Consider the following 22,698-nt stretch of genomic DNA (forward strand, 5'->3'; position numbering starts at 1 on the left):
CCAGGCTTCTCCCTTTTGACAAATGGCTGCCAGCCACTTGAAGAATACACCAGGCCGGAGCCGGAGTTTTTTTTTTGTTTTTTTGGACACATTAATACCAGAGGGATGTGGGGAAATCCAAACCGCGGATGAGATTTGTCACTGTTACTTTACCGAGTAATTTATAAGCTACACAGAACAGGAGAAATAACGGGTTCGTCTGTGAAGAGTTTGGTGTGGAGAGATTTTTTTTCCATAAAATGCGTAACTCAAACCATTGAGTGCGGGCATCTTGTTTTGGCATACACTGAGTTTACTTATATTCTCTTCATCAATATCATTTGTTTTTAGTTTTTAGTATTTTTTTCCTCACAATTGTCTGACTGCATGACAGTTGAAATAAAGTATGTTCCAGATGTGCAGACGGAGACAGCAGCATCGATAGGAAAGAATTTCACAGAAAAACACATCCCTTTTAGAGAGGATGTGTTAGCTTAACCTTTCAACAGACTGTTAAGCTAAGCACTAGTGTAAACGTAGCAACTAAGATTTACTTTCAGTATCTACTGAAAACACTCTAGTAGTACTTATGAAACGCATGCAGAATATCGTAGCTGTCGGGCAGAAACCTCTCATCTCCATATTCTAACTTTTTGTGTTTTTTTCCGTCAATTAAAACCCATTAAGACCTGGAACGCATCTGTGTCATTTTAGATTTCTTTGGCTATTCAAAAATAGCAGATCTACAAGCTCATAGCGCGGCACCGAGTTGTTTTGCGATTTTTCTAAAATAGCAGATCTACAAGCTCATAGCGCGAGCTTGTAGATCTGCTATTTTAGAAAAATCGCAAAAAAAAAGAAATTATATTTATTTTCAAAAATCTGTTAGGATTTAGAAAACTTTAAGAATCGGACTCAGGCCTTAATGGGTTAACGCCCTACTTGATCACACTACGGCGTCACACAAAAGCATCAAAAGTAGCAGATCTACAAGCTCGAAAGCTTTGAAATTCAATCCTGAAAAGTAACAGTTTCCACCCGACAGAGACGATATCCTAAATGATTCCGTGAGGACCTTTTTCAGCATTTCAAAGAGCGCAACAACAAAAACGGTGAGAGACAGAGAAAGAGAGAGAGAGACAGACAGGGGGAGAGAGAGGGAGAGCAGAAGCCCGAACGTGAGTTTGTTTCTGACAAACATGAAGATTACATCTCCTCTTGAGCTCGAAAGGGGAACTGTTTAGAATAACACTTTCCATCTATTAATTCCCAGGAAAGTCTCTTAATATGCACTTCTACTTCCACTTTTGTTACTTCTCAGCTGCGTCTGAGTTTTCAAGGCCCTTCATAACACACAGACCCCAAGAAAGAAAGAAAGAAAAAAAAAACGACACGCTTTTAATTAACCCATTAAGACCTGAAGCCGATTCTACAAATGTCTTCTAAATCCCAACAGTTAAAAAAAAAAAAACATTTGTTGCTATATCAGTGGTTCTCAAACTTTTTCATAATTGTCAAGGACATTATATGTATTTGGCCGCGGAATATTTGGCCCAAAATATTTTGTTCCAGGGACCCCCCAGAAGCAAAGATTTGAGTTAAAATGTTTGCTTTAAAAGAATGTATGTATACATATATATTCACAGATTTGCACACATTTCAATCTTTCAAAAAAAAATAGCAGATCTACAAGCTTGTAGCGCGGCACTCGGTGCCGCGCTACAAGCTTGTAGATCTGCTATTTTCGAATAGCCAAAAAGCTTCTTTTTTTTAGCTCAAATCTAAAAATGACACAGATGCGTTCCCGGTCTTAATGGGTTAAACAAGCTATTATAAGTTACTTTGGAGGAGGAAATGAGAGAGCCTCTCTCGCTCTGCTCATGCACTCTCTCTCTCTCTCCTCTGCTCTGCTCTCTCCCTGGCGTGAACTCAGACAGGAACTCTTCATAAGCCCCTCCTGGCTGGCTGGCGGGCTGCCGGGGGCGGCGATGAAAAATTAGCCTGGGTGCTCTGGTCCCCCACGTGCACCAAGAGAGAGAGAGAGCTAATTGAACAAAACCAGCCTTGAGTAATGTGCTGTGTGCGCCGACATAATCCTAGTGATGGATGAGTGGTAACATCCTGCCAGAACATTTTTGGGGGCCGATTCTCAATGTATGGTTCCTTCTTCAAATAAACCCCCCCCAAAAAACTCTAAACATGAGGTAAAAGCATGAAACAAACTTTAATAGAAGGGAATCTATTCAATAATCCCAATGGTCCGTTAAACCTGTTTAACCCATTAAGACCTGAGGCCGCGTCCAAAAAAAAAATCTAAATCCTAAAAAAAAGTCGGAAAAAAATATAAAAAAATAATTTTCACGTTTTTTCAAAAATAGCAGATCTACAAGCTCATAGCGCGGCACTCGGTGCCGCGCTATGAGCTTGTAGATCTGCTATTTTTGAATAGCCAAAGAAATCTAAAGTGACATAGATGCGTCCCCGGTCTTAATGGGTTAAACACTATGAGTAGCTGATTTAAATGTGTTTTTTTTTATCAAGTTGGGACTGAAAAGGCCTGGGCCGTAGCGTGACGGGTCCAGGCAGGCAGGCACCCTAAGGCTGCAATCATTTCACAAAAAACTTGTGAAATGGGACATTCTGCATAATGAGTACTTTCTACTTCTGGTACTTTAAGTACATTTTGATACCAATACTTTTGTACTTTTACTAAGTCAATTCCGGACTTTTACTTGTAACAGAGTATTTCTACATTGCAGTATTGATACTTTTAAAAGTAAAAAATGCGAGTACTTTTTCCACCACTGGTGGTTTGGGGAATTGGGGTTTAAGGTTAATAGTCCACGCTTTCCATCATAGTATAAGTGAAAACAGTCTATGTAGTTTGGGGTATATCATTTGGTTTGGGGTATGAATACACAGTATTCATATTTATCGGTATCTTATTATTTTTTATATGAATTATTATCAAAATCTTGAAGTGCACAATATAGCAGATATACAAGCTCATAGCACGTCACTTCGTGCCACGTTATGAGGTTGTAGATCTGCTATTTTTGAAAGGTCTTGAAAGTGTGTGCAAATCTCTGAATATTTTTCTCAACCCATTAAGACCGGGAACGCATCTGTGTCACTTTTAGATTTCTTTAGGCTATTCAAAAATAGCAGATCTACAAGCTCATAGCGCGGCACCGAGTGCCGCGCTACGAGCTTGTAGATCTGCTATTTTTGAAAAATCGTGAAAATTTGTACAAATCTTTGAATATATATACATTTTTTTTTAAGCGTTAGGATTTAGAAAACATTTTTTTAATCGGCCTCAGGTCTTAATGGGTTAAAAAGCAAACATATCATTTTGGGGGGCCTTGACATGGGAAAAGTTTGAGAACCAAACTTCGCTTTTTTTACCCTATCCTTATCCTTAGGTCTCCCAGGTATATAACCCTGTGGGGGGGGGCCTTGCAGAGACGTCCCAGTGTAAACAGGGGGGGTGATAGAGGGGGTAGTATAGGGCTGTCCCTGTGTGAGGCCGTCACGGTCCTCCATATCATCAGCTGAGTCACTGCCCCTCCAAATCTACCCACTGGCAGATAAATGAGGTCTTTTGCAGCCCGGGCCATGGGGGCGAGGGGGGGGGGGGGGTGTGGTGGGTGGGGGGGGGGGGGGTAACAGCTGTCCGTGGGCCAGGGCAACAGCTGAGGCTAAGGGGAGGGGGGCATAACGTAGAGACAGCTGTCGCCACTACATTACCGCACAGAGGGCACAACTGCTGGCTGAAACAACACGACGGGCTTTTCCCTTAGCGCGAGCGCTCTCTCTCTCTCTCTCTCTCTCTCTCTCTCTCTCTCTCTCTCTCTCTCTCTCTCTCTCTCTCTCTCTCTCTCTCTCTCTCTCTCTCTCTCTCCTTCATTCTCCCCTGGCTTCTGTCAGCCCGTTTGGCATGAAGCCACACATTATTTTCCTCATTCATATATCGCTAGGGTGTTCATACCCACTGCTGTCTATCTGTCTTCAAGTTTCACATAGCATGTTATGATGTTCAAACAACGTCCCCCCCCCCCCCCCACCATCCTCTCGCTTTCCGTCATGCTAAACACCGAGACACTTTTTTTTTTTTGTCACCAACCCGAGTCACTCGAAGCCACTCCGGTCGTTTTTCTTTAACCCATTGAGACCTGAAGCCGATTCTACATGTCTCCTAAATCCCAACAGTATTCTGAAAAACGTATGTTTCTATATCAGTGGTGCTCACTCTTTCTCATCTCAAGGACCCCCAAAATGACATGTATTTGGCCGCCGACCCCCATCAAAATATTTTATTCCAGAAGCAAAGATTTGAGTTAAAAATGTTCGCTTTAAAAAATATATACATTCAAAGATTTGCACACATTTTCACGATTTTTCAAAAATAGCAGATCTACAAGCTCGTAGCGCGGCACTCGGTGCCGCGCTACGAGCTTGTAGATCTGCTATTTTTGAATAGCCCAAAGTGTAAAATAATGTTTTTTTTAGCTCAAATCTAAAAATGACACAGTTCCAGGTCTTAATGGGTTAAACGGAGGCGGTGAAGAGCGTCGTTCTGTGTACGGTAACATCCTCAGTGTTTCGCTTAAATCGGTCGATCTAACTGGATTTTCTAAAGCACAAGTACAGTACGTAACGTCAAGACGCAACTCCAAGTGCTGCACATGAAAAGTGGACGTGTCCATTTTGTAACTCAGATTTGTGCACTCTCACAGCAGTGGTGTAAAGTAACTAAGTACATTCATTTACTCAAGTAGCTGTACTTGAGTACACTTTTGAGGATTTTTTACTTTACTGGAGTATATACCATTTTCAATAGTTTTACTTCTACTCCACTACATCTCAGAGGCAAATATTGTACTTTTACTCCACTACAATTATTTGAACATTTGAGTAACTAGTTACTTTGCAGATATAAATTATTACATTATAAAACACATATCAACCACTTCAGCCCTATTTTATACCTAGGCTATTTGAAAATAGCCGATCTACGAGCTCACAACGCGTCGCATCGCGACGCGTTGTGAGCTTGTAGATCGGCTATTTTCAAACATTTTAGTACTTTTACTTTTGGTACTTTTAAGTATATATTTTGATGCCAATACTTCTACATTGTGGTATTGATACTTTTACTGAAGTAAATAACGTCAGTACCTTTTCCACCACTGTCTCACAGTTAAATTAACACTCAGGATTTCAACAGCGTATCGGTAGAAATACCACGACGTCATCATGAAAGCCAATCCCCTCCCAAACGACTAGATCTGAGGGTCTTATCGCAGTATATACCTCCTCGGTCCCAGAATGCACTAAGCAGTTGCTGCGAGGCAAGAGTTGTTACAGCTTATAACGAGGCCTTTTGACCGCCCGTGGAATAACAAGGCGCTAAGGTTTCGGCGTGGAAGACGTCCAAGAGCTTCTGAAGCAACGTTTCAGATCAACGGTTCATACAGAGAGGAAAGTAATAGGCTCTATGCACAGCAGCCATATTGGACAGAAATTGGGCCCCTTCCTCGCTTCCTTCACAGGTGTTACCAATGACACTAATGAAGGCTCTGTTCCATTTAGTGTAGCGCAGTGGTTCTCAAACTTTTTAACTTCAAGGACCCCCATAACTCTGAGAGTGTACAAATGGAACCAAATGGACCCTCCCGGGTCCATTTGGTTCCATTTGTACACTCTCAGAGTTACACCCTCTCAAGGAACCATGAGGGTCCCTGGACCACACTTTGAGACACACTAGTAGTATTTCTAGAGAGCCAACATGCACAATATCAGCACCCTGACTCTGTTTGACCAGAATGGAACAGAGCCTTCATTAGTATCATTGGTAACAGCTGTGAAGGAAGTAAGAAGAGGCCCAATTTTTCTCCAAAATGGCTGCTGTGCATAGAGCCTATCCATGCGTCATACCGGGGACATAAGTTCAGTCTAGAATGCACCGCACTCAAAACTGGCCTTGCCAGCTTAGAAGCCCCCAAAAAAAACCACTTCTGTACCGTCTCATGTCATCAAACGATGCTATTTGTAGGAACCGTATTTAACGTACTACATACATGCGGGTACCGTGCGTGTAGGTTGAGGGATTTGACTAACCTGCATATCATTGCTGTCGCCGGGCAGAAACCTCTTATATCTTTTCGTAAATTAACGCCCTACTTGATCATACTACAGCGTCACACGAAAGCATCGAAAGTAGCAGATCTACAAGTTTGAAACGTTTGAAGGTTTGAATCGTTGGACATAATGATGTTTCTACCCGACAGAGACGATATAAAAATGAATCACACACAGGCCCAAAACTCACATTTTACCACAAATTCCTGAACTTGAAAATACACAGCAAATACACAGTCTTTGTCGTAGACTAATAATTCCTATCTTTCTGCTTATTTTAAAGGAGTAGTTCATCCAAAAAATGACTTATTTTCTGCCTTGAATTCATGTGGATTTTTTTGGTGGGGGTTTTTGTGTTGTTTTTTTGTCAATACTGAGCAGCAGCCACCCTGTCATCAAACTATTGGCTCAAGAATGTGACAAAAACAAAAGAAAATCACCATGAATTCAAGGCTTCGTGGGGCATGTAATTTAATTGATAGAAAATAAGTCTTTTTTTAGGTGAACTACTCCTTTTAAGATGTATCGAGACGCAGCGGACCACCGAATCCCACATGATGTGTCTGGGCTACGAAGGGGATGTGATCAGGGTGTACAGTACAGTACGTGCCAGTGTGTTTAACCCATTAAGACCGGGAACGCATCTGTGTCATTTTCTGATTGGTTATTCAAAACTATATGAGCTTGTAGATCTGCAACTTTTAGCAAATCTTTGAATATATATATTTTTTTAAAGCGAACATTTGTAACTCAAATCTCTGCTTCTGGAGGTCCCTGGAACTCAATATTTTACACGTTCGCTTAAAAATATAGTATATATTCAAAGATTTGCAAAAAATGTTCACGATCTTTCAAAAAATAGCAGATCTACAAGCTCATAGCACGGCACAGAGCTAACAGTATAGATAGATATAGATACCGCGCTATCTGCTATCTTTTTTATAGCCAGAGTCAGTGGTGGAAAGTAACTAAGTACATTTACTTAAGTACTGTACTTAAGTACAATTTTGAGGTATTTGTACTTTACTTGAGTATTTCCAATTTCCAATACTTCTACTCCACTACATCTCAGAGGCAAATATTGTACTTTTACTCCACTACATTTACTTGAAAACTTTGGTTACTAGTTACTTTTTAGATATAAATTATGATATAATGAAACATACATTAACCACTTTAAACCTATTTTGAACCTAGGCTATTTGAAGATAGCAGATCTACAAGCTCACAACGCGTCGCATGGCGACGCGTTGTGAGCTTGTAGATCTGCTATTTTCAAATATTTAGTAATTTTACTTTTGTTACTTTAAGTACATTTTAATGCCAATACTTTTGTACTTTTACTCAAGTAAATGTTTTATTCTAGACGTTTACTTGTAACAGAGTATTTTTATATTGCAGTATTGGTACTTTTACTTACACCATGAATTAAAAAAAAAATATTATATATAAATATTGCCCCCTAACACGTTTTAAACAGGTTGTAAGCCTAAAAAACATCCAGATATCTGACTGTCTGTCATTCCAAGCTTTTTCATCTGCAATACCAAAACGTCCTATTGGGCAGGGGGGAGCTACTGAGCAATTCTGTCTGGCCATCATCAATGCAAAATCAGGGCAAGTGACATCACGTTATGAAACATAACGTTATGAGACATAACGTTTGAAACGTTTCAAACGTTTGAAAATAGCCTATAGGTTCAAAATAGGTTTAAAGTGGTTAATGTATGTTTCATTATATTATAATTTATATCTAAAAAGTAACTAGTAACTAAAGTTTTCAAGTAAATGTAGTGGAGTAATGACACCGATGCGTTTGCGGATGGAATGGGGGGGGGGGGGGGGAGGAGGTGTGCAGACTGATGCTCTCTAACCTGCCCTTCTCCCAGAAGAAGGGGTGCTGCCGGCGGGGGCAGCCATCATCACCGTACCTGCTGCTGAGGAGGCGGCGGCGGCGCCGCCCGCTGTGGCCGTCAGTGGCGAGGGAGAGCCACCGGGGGTCGACGGGTTGGACGGGAAGCTGCTGCTCGTGTGGTCAGGAGAATAGATCTGTTTGCAGAGAGAGGGAGGGAGGGAGGGAGACGGAGAGGAGAGGAAGAGAGAGAGAGAGAGAGGGAGGAAAGAAGAGGAGAGATTCATCATTTAAGGCAGCATAAGCAATCCTTTAGTAGAATCCCAAGTTGTCATTTCTCGGTGCTTTTCTTTAAATAATAGCATGGTACCATTGTCTGGCCTAGTCTAGACTAGCACACACACACACACACACACACACACACACACACACACACACACACACACACACACACACACACACACACACACACACACCACCATATACGGTACTGTACACGCGAGGCTGTTTTCAGGTCTTAACCCATTAAGACCTGAAGCCGATTCTACATGTCTCCTAAATCTCAACAGTTTTCTGAAAAACGCATGTTTCTATATCAGTGGTGCTCAATCTTTTTCATGTCAATGACCCCCAAAATGATATGTATTTGGCCGCGGACCCCCATCAAAATATTTTGTTCCAGGGACCCCCCAGAAGCAAAGATTTGAGTTAAAAATGTTCGCTTTAAATATATATATTCAGAAGATTTGCACACATTTTCACGATTTTTCAAAAATAGCTTGTATATCTGCTATTTTTGAATAGCCCAAAGTGTAAAATAATGCTTTTTAGCTCAAATCAAAAAATGACACAGTTCCAGGTCTTAATGGGTTAAAGTAGTACACAATATTCACTATATTACTATATTGTTGCTGTCGGACAGCAACCTCTTACTTTTTTTCCGTGTTTTTCCATGTTTTTTGATGTTATACCGTTTAGACTGATGATGACTGATGAGACTTGGTTTACCTATGATCCTAGATGACTATTTCTATGCATTTGATGTATTACCTCGTGTTTTTCGCTTACTGTCAGTCGTTCTGGATTCTGAAGAGTGTCTGCTAAATGCCTAAAATGTTCAGTGGTGGAAAGTAGCTAATTACATTTACTCAAGTACTGTTACTTAAGTGCAATTTTGAGGTACTTTTACTTTACTGGAGTATTTCCAATTTTCAGTACTTTTACTTCTACTCCACTACATCTCAGTGGCAAATATTGTACTTTTACTGCACTACAATTATTTGAAAACTTTAGTTACTAGTTACTTTGTAGATATAAATGATTATGTTTTAAAACATACATTAACCACTTTAGCCCTATTTTGTACATAGGCTATTTTCAAACATTTGTATACTTTTACTTTTGGTACTTTAAGTACATTTTGATACCAATACTTTTGTACTTTGACGCAAGTTAATTCTAAATTCCAGACTTTTACTTGTAACAGAGTATTTCTACAGTGCAATATTGATACTTTTACTTAAGTAAGAAATGTGAGTACTTTTTCCACCACTGAAAATGTTATATTGTAAATTGTCGCTGCCTGCAGAGTGTGTGTGTGTGTGGGAGAGGGAGAGAGAGAGAGAGAGAGAGAGAGAGAGGGAGGGAGGGAGGGAGGGAGAGAGAGTGCTCTGGCCACGTTCAAGTGTTTACAGAGAGATACAGTATGTCGTGTCGTGTTTATAGCGGTTATTATAACGGTTGCTTCACCCACTCAAACACAGGGAGCAGTCGGGCAACCATTTAGAGTCAACCTCTGCCTGTGTCCCTACACATCCCTACACCTGAGAGGCGACGCCGAGGTCAACGAGTTTTAGGATGTCCCGACAGTCACAATAAGAGCTGTGGGAAACGGGAGGATTACCTCCTCCTAAACTTCCACCGGGATTTCATTTGTTTAAACAAATGCTGGATTAAAGCATGCAACACATCTCTGCCGCCCCCCCCCCCCCCCCCCTTTAATAAGACGATATTTTGTTCCATAATGGAACACGTCTCAGAGAGCCCAGGGTATTAGGGGGGGGGGGGGGGGTGGATTCCTACTAATTAGGAGAGAGAGAGAGAGAAAACAGCAGACCCACAGAGCTTTCTCTTGCGAGTTAATATCAAATTGAGCTCGCAGGAAACCATTTGACTTCGGTACGGGACGATAGAATGCACTCATTATCAATAATCTCCTTATTCAATCTTGATCTCTGGGCTTTTGAGCTTTTTCAATCAACTGAGAGTCGAGCTAGACACAGAGGCTTTGGCCGCTGAATTTCAGAGGCTATGCTCTCTAAAGCATTGGTTCTCAAAGTGGGGTCCGGGGACCCCCAGGGGTCCTTGCGGGGGTTCCAGGGGGTCCCCAGCAAAATGCGTCGATATAGCATCATTTCAACCACTTTAACCTTTTGTACTTTGGCTATTCAAAAACAGCAGATATACAAGCTCATAGCGTGGCACTGAGTGCCGCGCTATGTATGAGCTTGTAGATCTGCTATTTTTGGAAAAATCGTGACAATTTTTGCAATCCTTTGAATGTACATTTTTCAAAGCGAACATTTGTAACTCAAATCTTTGCTTCTGGGGGGGTCCCTGGACAAATACATATCATTTTGGGGGTCCTTGACATGAAAAGGTTTGAGAACCACTGCTCTAAAGGGAGCAAATGCTTTCATACATCCCCATCATAATGTTTCTCTCTGCTTAGTATGCCATCGCTGTCGGACGGACACCTTACTTTTCAAGGAAAAAAAAAAGAACCTGTGATCCAGTGGATCCAATCTAGTTATTAGTCACAAGCTCTTGTTAGGTTTCGAGAGCCTATCAGGCTTCGAACCCTATTACATCTCTACACTTTCATTATTATTCTTCCGCCGGTTTTGCCAGTTCTGGCCTAACCGCCTGGTCACTTTTTATGAAATTCGGCAATATGGTAGAGGGCTATGCCAAACGGCGAAAACCCGAAACTCACAAACATTGGCCAAAGGGTGGCGCTGTAGCACTCAATTGAAAAATGCCAACTTTGAACAGGTACAGCTCATGCCCTGTTCGACCTACAGCCATGAAACTTCGATACACACATGCGTCTCCTCATGCCTAACAACTTTCGCTGTTTGACTTTTGACCTCTGACCTTTAGATCTCCCACCATTTCGAATTCTATGAAAAGCAGTAAAAAGCAGTAAAAAAATCACTTCTCCTGGGATTTATGAGCAATCTGTACGAAACTGTATACACATGAACTTTGGACCAATGCCGACAAACGTAACTTAGCGGATTTTCCATAAGTGAAAACGTTAAGCTTTTATAAGCCAATGAAAATTGCAGCTTTTTTTAAATTATTCATCTGCCCCTAACACATACATGCAGACTCACATTTGTTTGACACTTTGCAATATTGTAGAGGGTCCTTCCAAGTATCACTGAAACCAATCTTACTCCAATTGGTCAAAGGGGGGCGCTATAGCAATTTTTTGAAAATGCAAACTTTAAACAGGCAAAAGTCATGCCTCGTTTGGCCGACAGCCGTTAAACCTGCTTACACATGTGCCTTGACTCATGAGGAACACATGTATCACTTTGACCAGTAAGCTCTGCCCTTAGATTGTCTGCAATTTTGAGCAGTTTGAAAAACATTTAAATCCAGGATTTCTGAGCAATTTGCATGAAACTGTGTCAAATACATGTTTGAGGCCCTTTTTCACAGGTTCAGGTGTGTTGGTTCAATAGCTTGATCGCTTAATCATCTGCCTTGAAACCATAGGGTAGCCGGTTCGAATCCCACCTCAGGTAGACTTAATTATAATTGCATTGCACACAACATGACTATACCAATGAATACATGTGCAATTGTTAAAGATGACGAGAAATGCATACTTGAAAGTAGTTCTTTTCAATGTATGACGTACTTCATTCGCGCTTTTGTTTTGTTTTGTTGGATTCTCCCTTTTCACTGTCTAAGGCTGTGTATTGGATAGCTCCACCAGTAGAGTGTGAGTCTCATGTGCCGAAGGTCCCTGGTTCGAATCCCACTTATTACAGTTCACATTTAAATTGCATTGTACAAAACATGACCCTGTTAATTCAGACAAGTGCAATGTTTAGACAATAACACGAAATGCTTTTGAGAGTAGTTTTTTTTTATGTATGACATACTTTCTTGTGAAAATAGCCGATCTACAATCTCACACCTTTTTAGATAGCAACGCGTTGTGAGCTTGTAGATCGACTATTTTCCACTAGTTTCCATTCCGAAATATATTGAGCAGTTTAGGTTTCGAGAGCCTGTAAGGCTTCGAACCCTATTACATCTCTACACTTTCACTATTATTATTATTCTTCCGCCGTTTTTGCCAGTTCTGGCCTAACCGCCTGGTCACTTCTTATGAAATTCGGCAATATGGTAGAGGGCTATGCCAAACGGCGAAAACCCGAAACTCACAACCATTGGCCAAAGGGTGGCGCTGTAGCACTCAATTGAACATGCCAACTTTGAACAGGTACAGCTCATGCCCTGTTCGACCTACAGCCATGAAACTTCGATACACACATGCGTCTCCTCATGCCTAACAACTTTCGCTGTTTGACTTTTGACCTCTGACCTTTAGATCTCCCACCATTTCGAATTCTATGAAAAGCAGTAAAAAGCAGTAAAAAAATCACTTCTCCTGGGATTTATGAGCAATCTGTACGAAACTGTATACACATGAACTTTGGACCAATGCCGACAAACGTAACTTAGCGGATTTTCCATAAGTGAAAACGTTAAGCTTTTATAAGCCAATGAAAATTGCAGCTTTTTTTAAATTATTCATCTGCCCCTAACACATACATGCAGACTCACATTTGTTTGACACTTTGCAATATTGTAGAGGGTCCTTCCAAGTATCACTGAAACCAATCTTACTCCAATTGGTCAAAGGGGGGCGCTATAGCAATTTTTTGAAAATGCAAACTTTAAACAGGCAAAAGTCATGCCTCGTTTGGCCGACAGCCGTTAAACCTGCTTACACATGTGCCTTGACTCATGAGGAACACATGTATCACTTTGACCAGTAAGCTCTGCCCTTAGATTGTCTGCAATTTTGAGCAGTTTGAAAAACATTTAAATCCAGGATTTCTGAGCAATTTGCATGAAACTGTGTCAAATACATGTTTGAGGCCCTTTTTCACAGGTTCAGGTGTGTTGGTTCAATAGCTTGATCGCTTAATCATCTGCCTTGAAACCATAGGGTAGCCGGTTCGAATCCCACCTCAGGTAGACTTAATTATAATTGCATTGCACACAACATGACTATACCAATGAATACATGTGCAATTGTTAAAGATGACGAGAAATGCATACTTGAAAGTAGTTCTTTTCAATGTATGACGTACTTCATTCGCGCTTTTGTTTTGTTTTGTTGGATTCTCCCTTTTCACTGTCTAAGGCTGTGTATTGGATAGCTCCACCAGTAGAGTGTGAGTCTCATGTGCCGAAGGTCCCTGGTTCGAATCCCACTTATTACAGTTCACATTTAAATTGCATTGTACAAAACATGACCCTGTTAATTCAGACAAGTGCAATGTTTAGACAATAACACGAAATGCTTTTGAGAGTAGTTTTTTTTTATGTATGACATACTTTCTTGTGAAAATAGCCGATCTACAATCTCACACCTTTTTAGATAGCAACGCGTTGTGAGCTTGTAGATCGACTATTTTCCACTAGTTTCCATTCCGAAATATATTGAGCAGTTTGAAAAACATTTAAACCAAGGATTTCTGAGCAATTTGCGTGAAAGTGTGTCATGTGTGTGAACTCCCTTTTCACTAGTACAGGTCTGTTGGCCCAATGGCTTAATCATCTGCCTTGAAACCACAGGGTTCCTGGTTCGAATCCCACGTCATGTAGAATTCATTATAATTGCATTGCACACAACATGACTGTATCAATGAATGCATGTGCAATTGTTAACCAGTAAACTCCGCCCTTAGATTGTCTGCAATTTTGAGCAGTTTGAAAAACATTTAAATCCAGTATTTCTGAGCAATTTGCGTGAAAGTGTGTCATGTGTGTGAACTCCCTTTTCATCAGTTCGGGTCTGTTGGCCCAATGGCTTAATCATCTGCCTTGATACCAGAGCGTCGCCGGTTCAAATCTCACCTCATGCAGACCTCAACTCAATTGCATTACACACAACATGACTGTATCAATGAATAAACATGCAATTGTTAAATGAAACGCTTATTGAGAGTACTTGTTTGCAATGTATGATGTACTTCATTCCCTCTTTTGTTTTGTTTTGTTTTGTTGGATTCTCCCTTCTCACTGACCAAGGCTGTGGATTGAATAGCTTGATCAATACAGTGTTAGTCTCATGTGCCAAAGGTCCACGGCTCAAACCCCACTTGTCACAGTTTACATTTAAATTGCATTATGCAAAACATGACCCTGTTAATTCAGACATGTGCACTTTGCTCTCTCTCTCTCTCTCTCTCTCTCTCTCTCTCTCTTTCTCTCTCTCTCTCTCTCTCTCTCACTCTGTCACAGTCTGCCACTCTGTCACTGTCTGTCTGTCTGTCTGTCTGTCTGCCAGTCTGCCAGTCTGCCACAGTCTGTCTGTCTGCCAGTCTGCCACAGTCCGTCACAGTCTGCCAGTCTGCCAGTCTGCCACTCTGTCACAGTCTGCCAGTCTGCCACTCTGTCAAAGTCTGCCAGTCTGCCAGTCTGCCAGTCTGCCAGTCTGCCACTCTGTCAAAGTCTGCCAGTCTGCCAGTCTGCCACTCTTGTCACAGTCTGCCAGTCTGCCATTATTCTCGAAACCGCTAATTGCTGCTTGCAGCTATATTTAACACTTTTGATTGGTTAAATATCTATAAAACCCACAGACGGACTTATATATGACAAAGTATAAAATAGGGCATTCATTTATGAAAAAAAAAGAATTATAAATACAGCGATGATGTAACATTGTAACATTGGATCCCGAATTCAGTTGGAATGCAAAGGGATTCTCAGTGTGAGTAAGTGAGTCTGAAGAGCCTGCAAATATTCCTTTGTTTTCCCGAAAGCGAGTCGTTTATAAACCGTGACTTCTGACCCCCCCCCCCCCCCCCACCACCACCACCCCCCGAACAATATGACTTGGCTATTCTCGTCCTCTACGGAAAACTTCATCTGAATTCAAAACCAAACACACAGCTCTTTTTTTTTTTACTGGAATAAACGAAGCTCCGCCCCCTCATCGGCTACGCTCCCCGCGGGCGGCGGGGGGGGCCAATAAGCACGGGCAATTTAAAAGGGGCGGAGAACAAAAGCCCCGCAAAGAGCGCCCCTGTGGAGGGGAGCCACAGCAGTTAGAAACTCCCCTGTGTGCCCCGCCCCTCCCCCCTCCCCCCTCCCCCCCACACAACCCAGAACACAACCCAACCGTGTCCATTTCACTGCTGCTTTGTCATGCTAATAGAATTGAGTCTGGAAATACAAAAAGACTTAATTTGTGATTATCAAACCCCACCCCACCGCACCCCCCCCCCCCCCCCCCCACCTCAATGAATGCACGCTTTTCGATATTGAGGGGGTGTGCGCCATTAAGCTCATCTATTTCCCAAACGTAGTCAACTTTTATCTACTTCAATCTTCTCATCATTAGCCAAAGGCTTGAACAGGGATGTTTTCTATAGGCCACTTTTTGACTTTGACTTAATTGTTTAACCTCCAAAATAGCTAAAACAGCACATCTACAAGCTTGTGTTGTGACACGTTGTGAGCTTGTTTATCAGCATTTTTTTTTTGCTGTTCACCGTACAATGAATTCTATAGACCCCTTAACAGACGACGTCACACTGATAAGAACCAGTATGCGTGCAACCAGTATGCGCTAAATGAAACCCATTCTATCAGGTCTCGCCAGGACGTGCCACACTAGCCAACACACAAGAGGGGGTTGGGGTGTGCTGAAACTAGCGCACCCCGAAACAACAGGTTGGAAATTGATTGCGTGAAACAATCACCTGCGCATCCAGTCTCAATGTTAGTAAACAATTAATTGGTCTATAGGGCTCTCAGTCTGCCATATTACATTTTTTGACATGTAAGTTACACATTTATGTACTGTATGTGTTTTGTGTGTGCTACAGTATGCAATGAGCTTATTCTAAAATATTAAGGTTAGAAACTGGTTAAAGACAAAAGCAGGCAGGCGTGACAGAATGTAACACAAAAGGCATGGTTTGGTTATGTAAAAAGACAAAATGCAGTTTCAGAGACAAGACTGCATTCCAGCCATTGCCTGGAGAACTGTAAAGGGACTGAGAAGGAAAGATGAGTTACTCTTTGCTATTTCTAAACAGAAAGATTACGTGTGGTTTGTACAATTTAATGATTTAATGATTTGAAACACAGCTCTTTGGTGTTATACAAAAAGGGCTGTTCCCTTTGCCTCAGTGCGAATCCTCCATCTTGTCTTTCTATTCAACTTAAGTCATTTAGACCGGGAACGCATCTGTGTGTCATTTTTAGATTTATTTGGCTATTCAAAAATAGCAGATATACAAGCTTGTAGAGCAGCTATTTTTGAAAATAAAAACGTGAAAATGTGTGCAAATCTTTGAACATATATTTTTTAAAGCGAACAAACACAAATCTTTGGTTCTGGGGATTCTGCAAATGTCTTCTAAATCCTAAATTGTTTTTTGTATCTATTTGGTCGTGGACCCCCATCTCAAAATATTTTGTTCCAGGGACCCCCCAGAAGTTGTAACAGAGTTAAAAATGTTGGCTTTAAAAAATATATATTCAAAGATTTGCACACATTTTCACTATTTTTCAAAAATAGCAGCTCTACAAGTTCATAGCACGGCACTCTGTGCCATGCTATGAACTTGTATATCTGCTATTTTTGAATAGCCAAAGAAATCTTAAAATGACACACAGATGCGTTCCCGGTCTTAATGGGTTAAGTCATCCACATCAGGCTCAAAGAGCATAATTGTTGATGTTTGAACTAAAATGGTGCTTCTTCCGCAAGCGGACTGTTTTCCAGTCCAGATCTTCATCAACAATTTCGTTTTTTACCACAAGAAGCATTTCAGACGAAGACTAATAGTGGCAGATTGAAAGCGGTCGTCTTCCTCGTTGACACTAGTGTGCTAGTTCCACTTCCAGGGTAGGAAAAACAACTTGTGCTTCCAGATAAAACAATGTGCCGAGAATAACCCGCCGAGAACTGCTGAATCGAGACTTTAAAAAAAAAAAAACTATCCTGTGGGTCACTGTTTCCCAAACAGTGGGTCGGGACCCATCTTTGGGACGCAGTCCCATTTTTATGGGTCGCGAGTAAATATCAAAAGAAAAATCTGTTTCCTACATTTAAGAAAAAAATACATATATTATTTAAAATAATATATTTTCAAAAGTTTCAATACAATTCATTTTTTTTTTATAATTTCCATAATTAAATAAAATAAAAAAGCTTAAGAAGTAATGAAAATAGCAGATCTACAAGCTCATCATAATGTGTTGCGTCGCGACACATGGTGAGCTTGTAGATTGGCTATTTTTGGCTAATGTTCCCCCTCCCAGAATGATATGGATGATGGGGTTCAAGTGGTTAACACTCTAGGGAGATACATTACAACATGTCACAGATACCAATGGCTTGATTATCCAAACTCTATAGTGTGTAATCCTATAGGATTTAAGAGTATTTTTTGATGTACAATTCCCTTCCTTCGAACACTCTTAGTTTAAGCCTACATTTATCCAGGCTTAGACCCAAAAACAACTGCAAATAATATCCTCTGGGGTTTTTCTTTTCTTTTAATCAGCATTCAGTACTATAGCACTTAATTCCCAACGTGGCCATTGAGGTCACCTTCTTTTAGAGAGAGAGAGAGAAGTAAGCCATTATTCTAATGCACTGTGGAATCAAAATACATTTTAGCCCACTATTGCATATAAGGTAGGACATGGGCTTCACACCCTAAAAGAGGGATCAACCTAGGGGGGGGGGGGGGGGGGGAGATCGTATACTTAAAGGTAGGGTAAGTGATTTTCTTTGGTTAAACTAAGTGTTAAATAGCTCTATATTCTGATAGTACTCATTGCTATAGTGTTTGTTCAGTAAAAGGAGTCTCCTTGTCTCTCCACCTCTTTATAAAACAGAAAATGCATTTTCGTTTCAGTTTCAGTTTCATTTCCAATTTTATCCAATCAGGATAGAGAACTCAATCAGGATACAGATTAAACATGTGAAATTGGAAGTGATGACACTAAGAAATTAGCATGCAAAATTGGAACTGGAACACTATAAAAATGAAGCTTAAAAATGGGTACTTTCTCCTGATTGGCTGAGATTTTGACACCTACCGGAAAACGTGTTTTCTGTTTATTAAAGAGCTGGAGAGACGGGGAGACTCCTGTTACTGAACAAACACTCTAGCCTATAGCAATGATTACTATCAGAATATAGTGCTTTAACCTTTTAACAAAATACTTTTTGTTTTAACCAATAAATATCACTTACCCTACCTTTAATCAATGCTGACGCTAAAACGGAGAATGCAATTTTAGATAGTGAATGGATTTTCCCAAATTATATGTACAGCAAATTGATTTAAACCCCAATAACCGTAGTAGATTAGAAACTAATGTTATGTTTTTTTTAATGCACTTTCCATCGGCAATGGACTGGTAGGATATGACATAATATACTCACCGAGGCTAAAGCCTTGCCCAGTGCATCTCCAGTCTGTGATGTTCCAGTGGCGCTCCCCCGATTTGCAGCAGCTAAGAAGACAAAGAAAAAAAGAGCAAACTCTTGACAAAATGAAGAGCAGATATACAGTAAGAGCACTTAAGTAGCTGCTTGGCCTGCTGGCATTAGGGCCCTATCTTACCCCTAAACTTTGTTGCCTTTTTTTTTTGTTTTTACTATTTTGAAAAACATTTTTAAATAGTTCAAATAGCCGATCTACAAGCTCACAACGTGTTGATGTAGATAGGATATTTTCACTATTTTAAAATGTTTTTAAAAATAGTAAAAAAAGATGCACGATAGGGTCCCTCTCTTCAGCCACTCAATGTTTTTATTCGATGAATTCTGTGCAGGTACAGTAGCAAACATTTAACCACTTGTCATAAAAGGCAAGTGGGTTAAAAGTTATTTTTAACCTTTTGTCAAAATAGGAGGAAATCTACAAGCTCACAACCTGTCACGACGTGACACACAAAGAGATTTGGTGTACTGGAGATTTGGATGGATAAAAGGAGGGGGCCAAATATAGACCCCTGGCGAACACCGGTTAACAAAGTATATCGTCTCTGTCGGGTGGAAACCTCACACGTCCAAAACTGTTACTTTTCAGGATTCAAATTCAAAAATATCAAAAGTAGCAGATCTACAAGCTCGAAGCGCGTCGCTTCGCGCCGCGCTTCGAGCTTGTAGATCTGCTACTTTCGATGCTTTTGTGTGACGCTGTAGCATGATCAAGCAGGGCAATTACCCACCCTGGGGTGGGTAATTGACGCATTCTGTGCAGGTGGCAGTCTTTTTAAACGTACAGCAGCTGCTAGAACATACCCATGACCCCGTCGGTGGTGTTGTTGACAGACGGAGTGTGCGTGGCGGTGACGAACGGTGACGCGCTGGCATTGCTCCGGTGGAAGCTGGACATGGGAGGAAGACTGGCGTTGATGTCCGGAGAGACCGAGTGTGGAGGATAGTTCTGGAAGAAACGTTGGGAGGAAAAAAAACCTTTATTTCGAGTCAAATAAATGTGCGTATGAGCGTCGGGAAAGATTCCAAGCGCCTTTGACGCGTCATTATCTCCGCCAAGAGGTTACGCAATCGCTCCTCCGTCTTATCTGTTCAGTTCAGCAGGTAATCTCTCAGCACCACTGCCCTAAACATGTAGCGTTTGTTGTTGGTAGGAATAATAACAATACGAGTGATTCCTCCCCACACACATTTATGGGTATCGTCACTGCTGTTGTATCCTACAGGCTCAACCTGCCAGTGAGGAGCCCCCACCGGGAAGACGTGACACATATCACCCTCCCTGCCTCGGCTTCCCTCCCCCGAACGCGGGCCAATAGGGCATAGCAGTGGCGGCCATTTTCTGGTTCCACTTCAAAATAGTCAATGCATTTTTCCCATTGACATTTCCAAAAATATCGATATCAATTCATTTAAGCCTAGAATCAAGCCATCCAGGGTCCTGGTGAATCATGACCATTAAACACATTTTCTGTGATTTTATTTTATTTTATATTTAATTATATGACATACTATATTTAATAAATACCCTTTGTTTTGCCTTTAAAACATTTTTTTTTCACAGAATCAAACGTTTTATGGTCATGATTCACCAGGACCCTGGATGGCTTGATTCTAGGCTTAAAATAATTGATATAAATATTTTTGGAAATGTCAATGGGAAAAATGCATTGAATATTTTGAAGTGGAACCAGAAAATGGCCGCCACTGCTATGCCCTATAGGTGTTACCAATGACACGTGTGCATTGTGCATGCACTTGGTGTGCATGTTGGCTCACTGGAAACACTGCTACGCCAGTGGGTCTCAAAGTGTGGTCCAGGGGACCCTCATGGTTCCTTGAGGGGGTTCCAAATGGCCCCTTACGGGTGTGTAACTCTGAGAGTGTACAAATGGAACCAAATGGACCCGTGGTTCCATTTGTACACTCTCAAGAGTTATGGTCTGAGCACCACTGTGCGCTACATACACTAAATGGAACAGAGCCTTCATTAGTATCATGGGTAACACCTGTGAAGGTAAGTAAGGAAGAGGCCCAATTTATTTCCAACATGGCTGCCGTGCATAGAGCCTATTGTGTTCGTATAGATGCTCGACAAAGCCCGGATGCACCGCGGTGGATTCGAACCCTCAGACACCGCAGTGGTGGTGGGCAGGTACTTCACCACTCACTGCACCACCCCGAGCTCCTCACAAGAACTATGATTTTGTCTGTGTGTGTGTGTGTGTGTGTGTGTGTGTGTGTGTCTGTGTCTGTGTCTGTGTCTGTGTGTGTGTGTGTGTGTGTGTGTGTGTGTGTGTGTGTGTGTGTGTGTGTGTGTGTGTGTGTGTGTGTGTGTGTGTTGCTTACCAGTCGCTCGTGTGAGTGCAGGTTGCTGTAGTTTCCTGACTGTGGCATGTGAGATGAAGACCCTCCCAGCATTCCACCGTAGCCGGGCTGGCTGATCCCATTGGACGAGTTCCATGGGTCAGAGGAATTGTGGGTCCCATCTGATGATGACAAACAACATCGGTTCGTTCAAAAAAACGTTACTTCATTCAAATAACTCACGAATAGATTGAACCAATATTATAAACCGAATAATAATATCGAGCAAATATATAGAATGAGAATACAACTGTGGATGTAACATTTTATCTTGGCGTTCAGGCTCTGCTATATTTTTCTCCCTGCTCAGCACAATTTAGACGACCATCATTAACCATTAAGAGCAGGGAGATAGATATACGATATCACAAATTCAAGATGTTGCTGCTAAGAAGAGAACTGGAGCAAAACGGTCGGAAACGCTGTTCCTTCAAAAGGTTTTCCTCGGGTAGAAGTTGATCCAGCTGCACTGGTGACAGACCGTTTGTTTAGTTTGAAAATCATATCCAAACAAGGCTGACTGAATGTGGTTTTAATGCACGACCGAGCAATTGAAAACGGTTTCTGTTCTTACATTCATATCATATGGGCAAAGATGATAGACTCGACTTTGCGTTAAAAGCCAAAATTAGTTTATTGTTTTGGGAGAAGCCAGATATGTTGGAAATATGGCATCATAGCATCCAGATGATTTCGTTTGATGAGTTGATTGTTAACGTCATTCCCAGAGTGATAACCACATGTGGATGCATTGATGTGTCATGGGTTGTAAAAGCTGGTTGGATGTAAAACAGAGGGTACGCAGTGTGTTCGAAAATGTGTTTCAAAGACGGGGGGTGAGGCTCAAATGTTATGATGAAGAAATGTGGAAATGGGCCCTGACAAGGCTTGAAGTTATTTTGAAAAGGTCATGAATGATATGCTTTAAAAGGGACCATTTTTCAATTAACAACATTTTTAATCAAGTCAGAAAATCCATGAATGGAAAATGAAATCTCACATCGTTTATGCTATTAACCCATTTAGACCGGGAACCCCTATACATACAGTAACTATACCTTTCAATCCGGGAACCCCTTTTGGGGTTGTTATTGCTATGTACAGTACATAGCATCATGTTTTTTAATATATTTTTTGGGCGGTGTAGCCGCCCCTATATGTGAGGTTGGGACATTGACATTTGCTGCACTGTGATTGGCCACCCATTGTACCCCCCCAAACCATGCACTGTGATTGGCCACCCATTGTACACCCCTTCCACCCACAATGGGTGGCCCCTGGACACCCCCGCTGACTCTATTCAGCACTGTGATTGGCTAGCGAGACACATGATGACATTATGATGAAATTAATAACCTATAAATAGGACTATGCACTTAAAAAAAACATTTTTTTTTAAGTGAGCTTCTGTGACCACTGTGATGACCACACCACCCACTTCACACTGGGTGTGATTTTTGGGGCGGTGTAACCGCCCCCTATAAGTGAGGTTTGGACACTGACCAATCCTGCACCGTGATTGGCCAATAGTCTACAACGCAGTCTACAACGCTAACCCTTCCACAGTCAATGC

The 22,698-nt window shown here is 41.3% G+C and overlaps 1 protein-coding gene across 1 annotated transcript in view; it reads right to left on the reverse strand.

Annotated features, from left to right (window-relative positions):
* Window positions 1-22,698, reverse strand: part of tcf12 (transcription factor 12) — a 196,963-nt gene that overhangs the window by 37,624 nt on the left and 136,641 nt on the right. Inside the window, exons 11-14 of the mRNA XM_084065046.1 lie at window positions 21,108-21,247; window positions 19,563-19,707; window positions 18,699-18,769; window positions 7,998-8,172 (exon numbers count right to left, since the gene is read on the reverse strand). Of these exons, the coding sequence (XP_083921172.1) occupies window positions 7,998-8,172; window positions 18,699-18,769; window positions 19,563-19,707; window positions 21,108-21,247 (531 nt within the window). The remainder of the gene's footprint in view (window positions 1-7,997; window positions 8,173-18,698; window positions 18,770-19,562; window positions 19,708-21,107; window positions 21,248-22,698) is intronic.

This window comes from Gymnoscopelus microlampas (assembly GCF_963454915.1).
Source record: "Gymnoscopelus microlampas genome assembly, chromosome: 1".
In the NCBI taxonomy this organism is placed as follows: domain Eukaryota; kingdom Metazoa; phylum Chordata; class Actinopteri; order Myctophiformes; family Myctophidae; genus Gymnoscopelus; species Gymnoscopelus microlampas.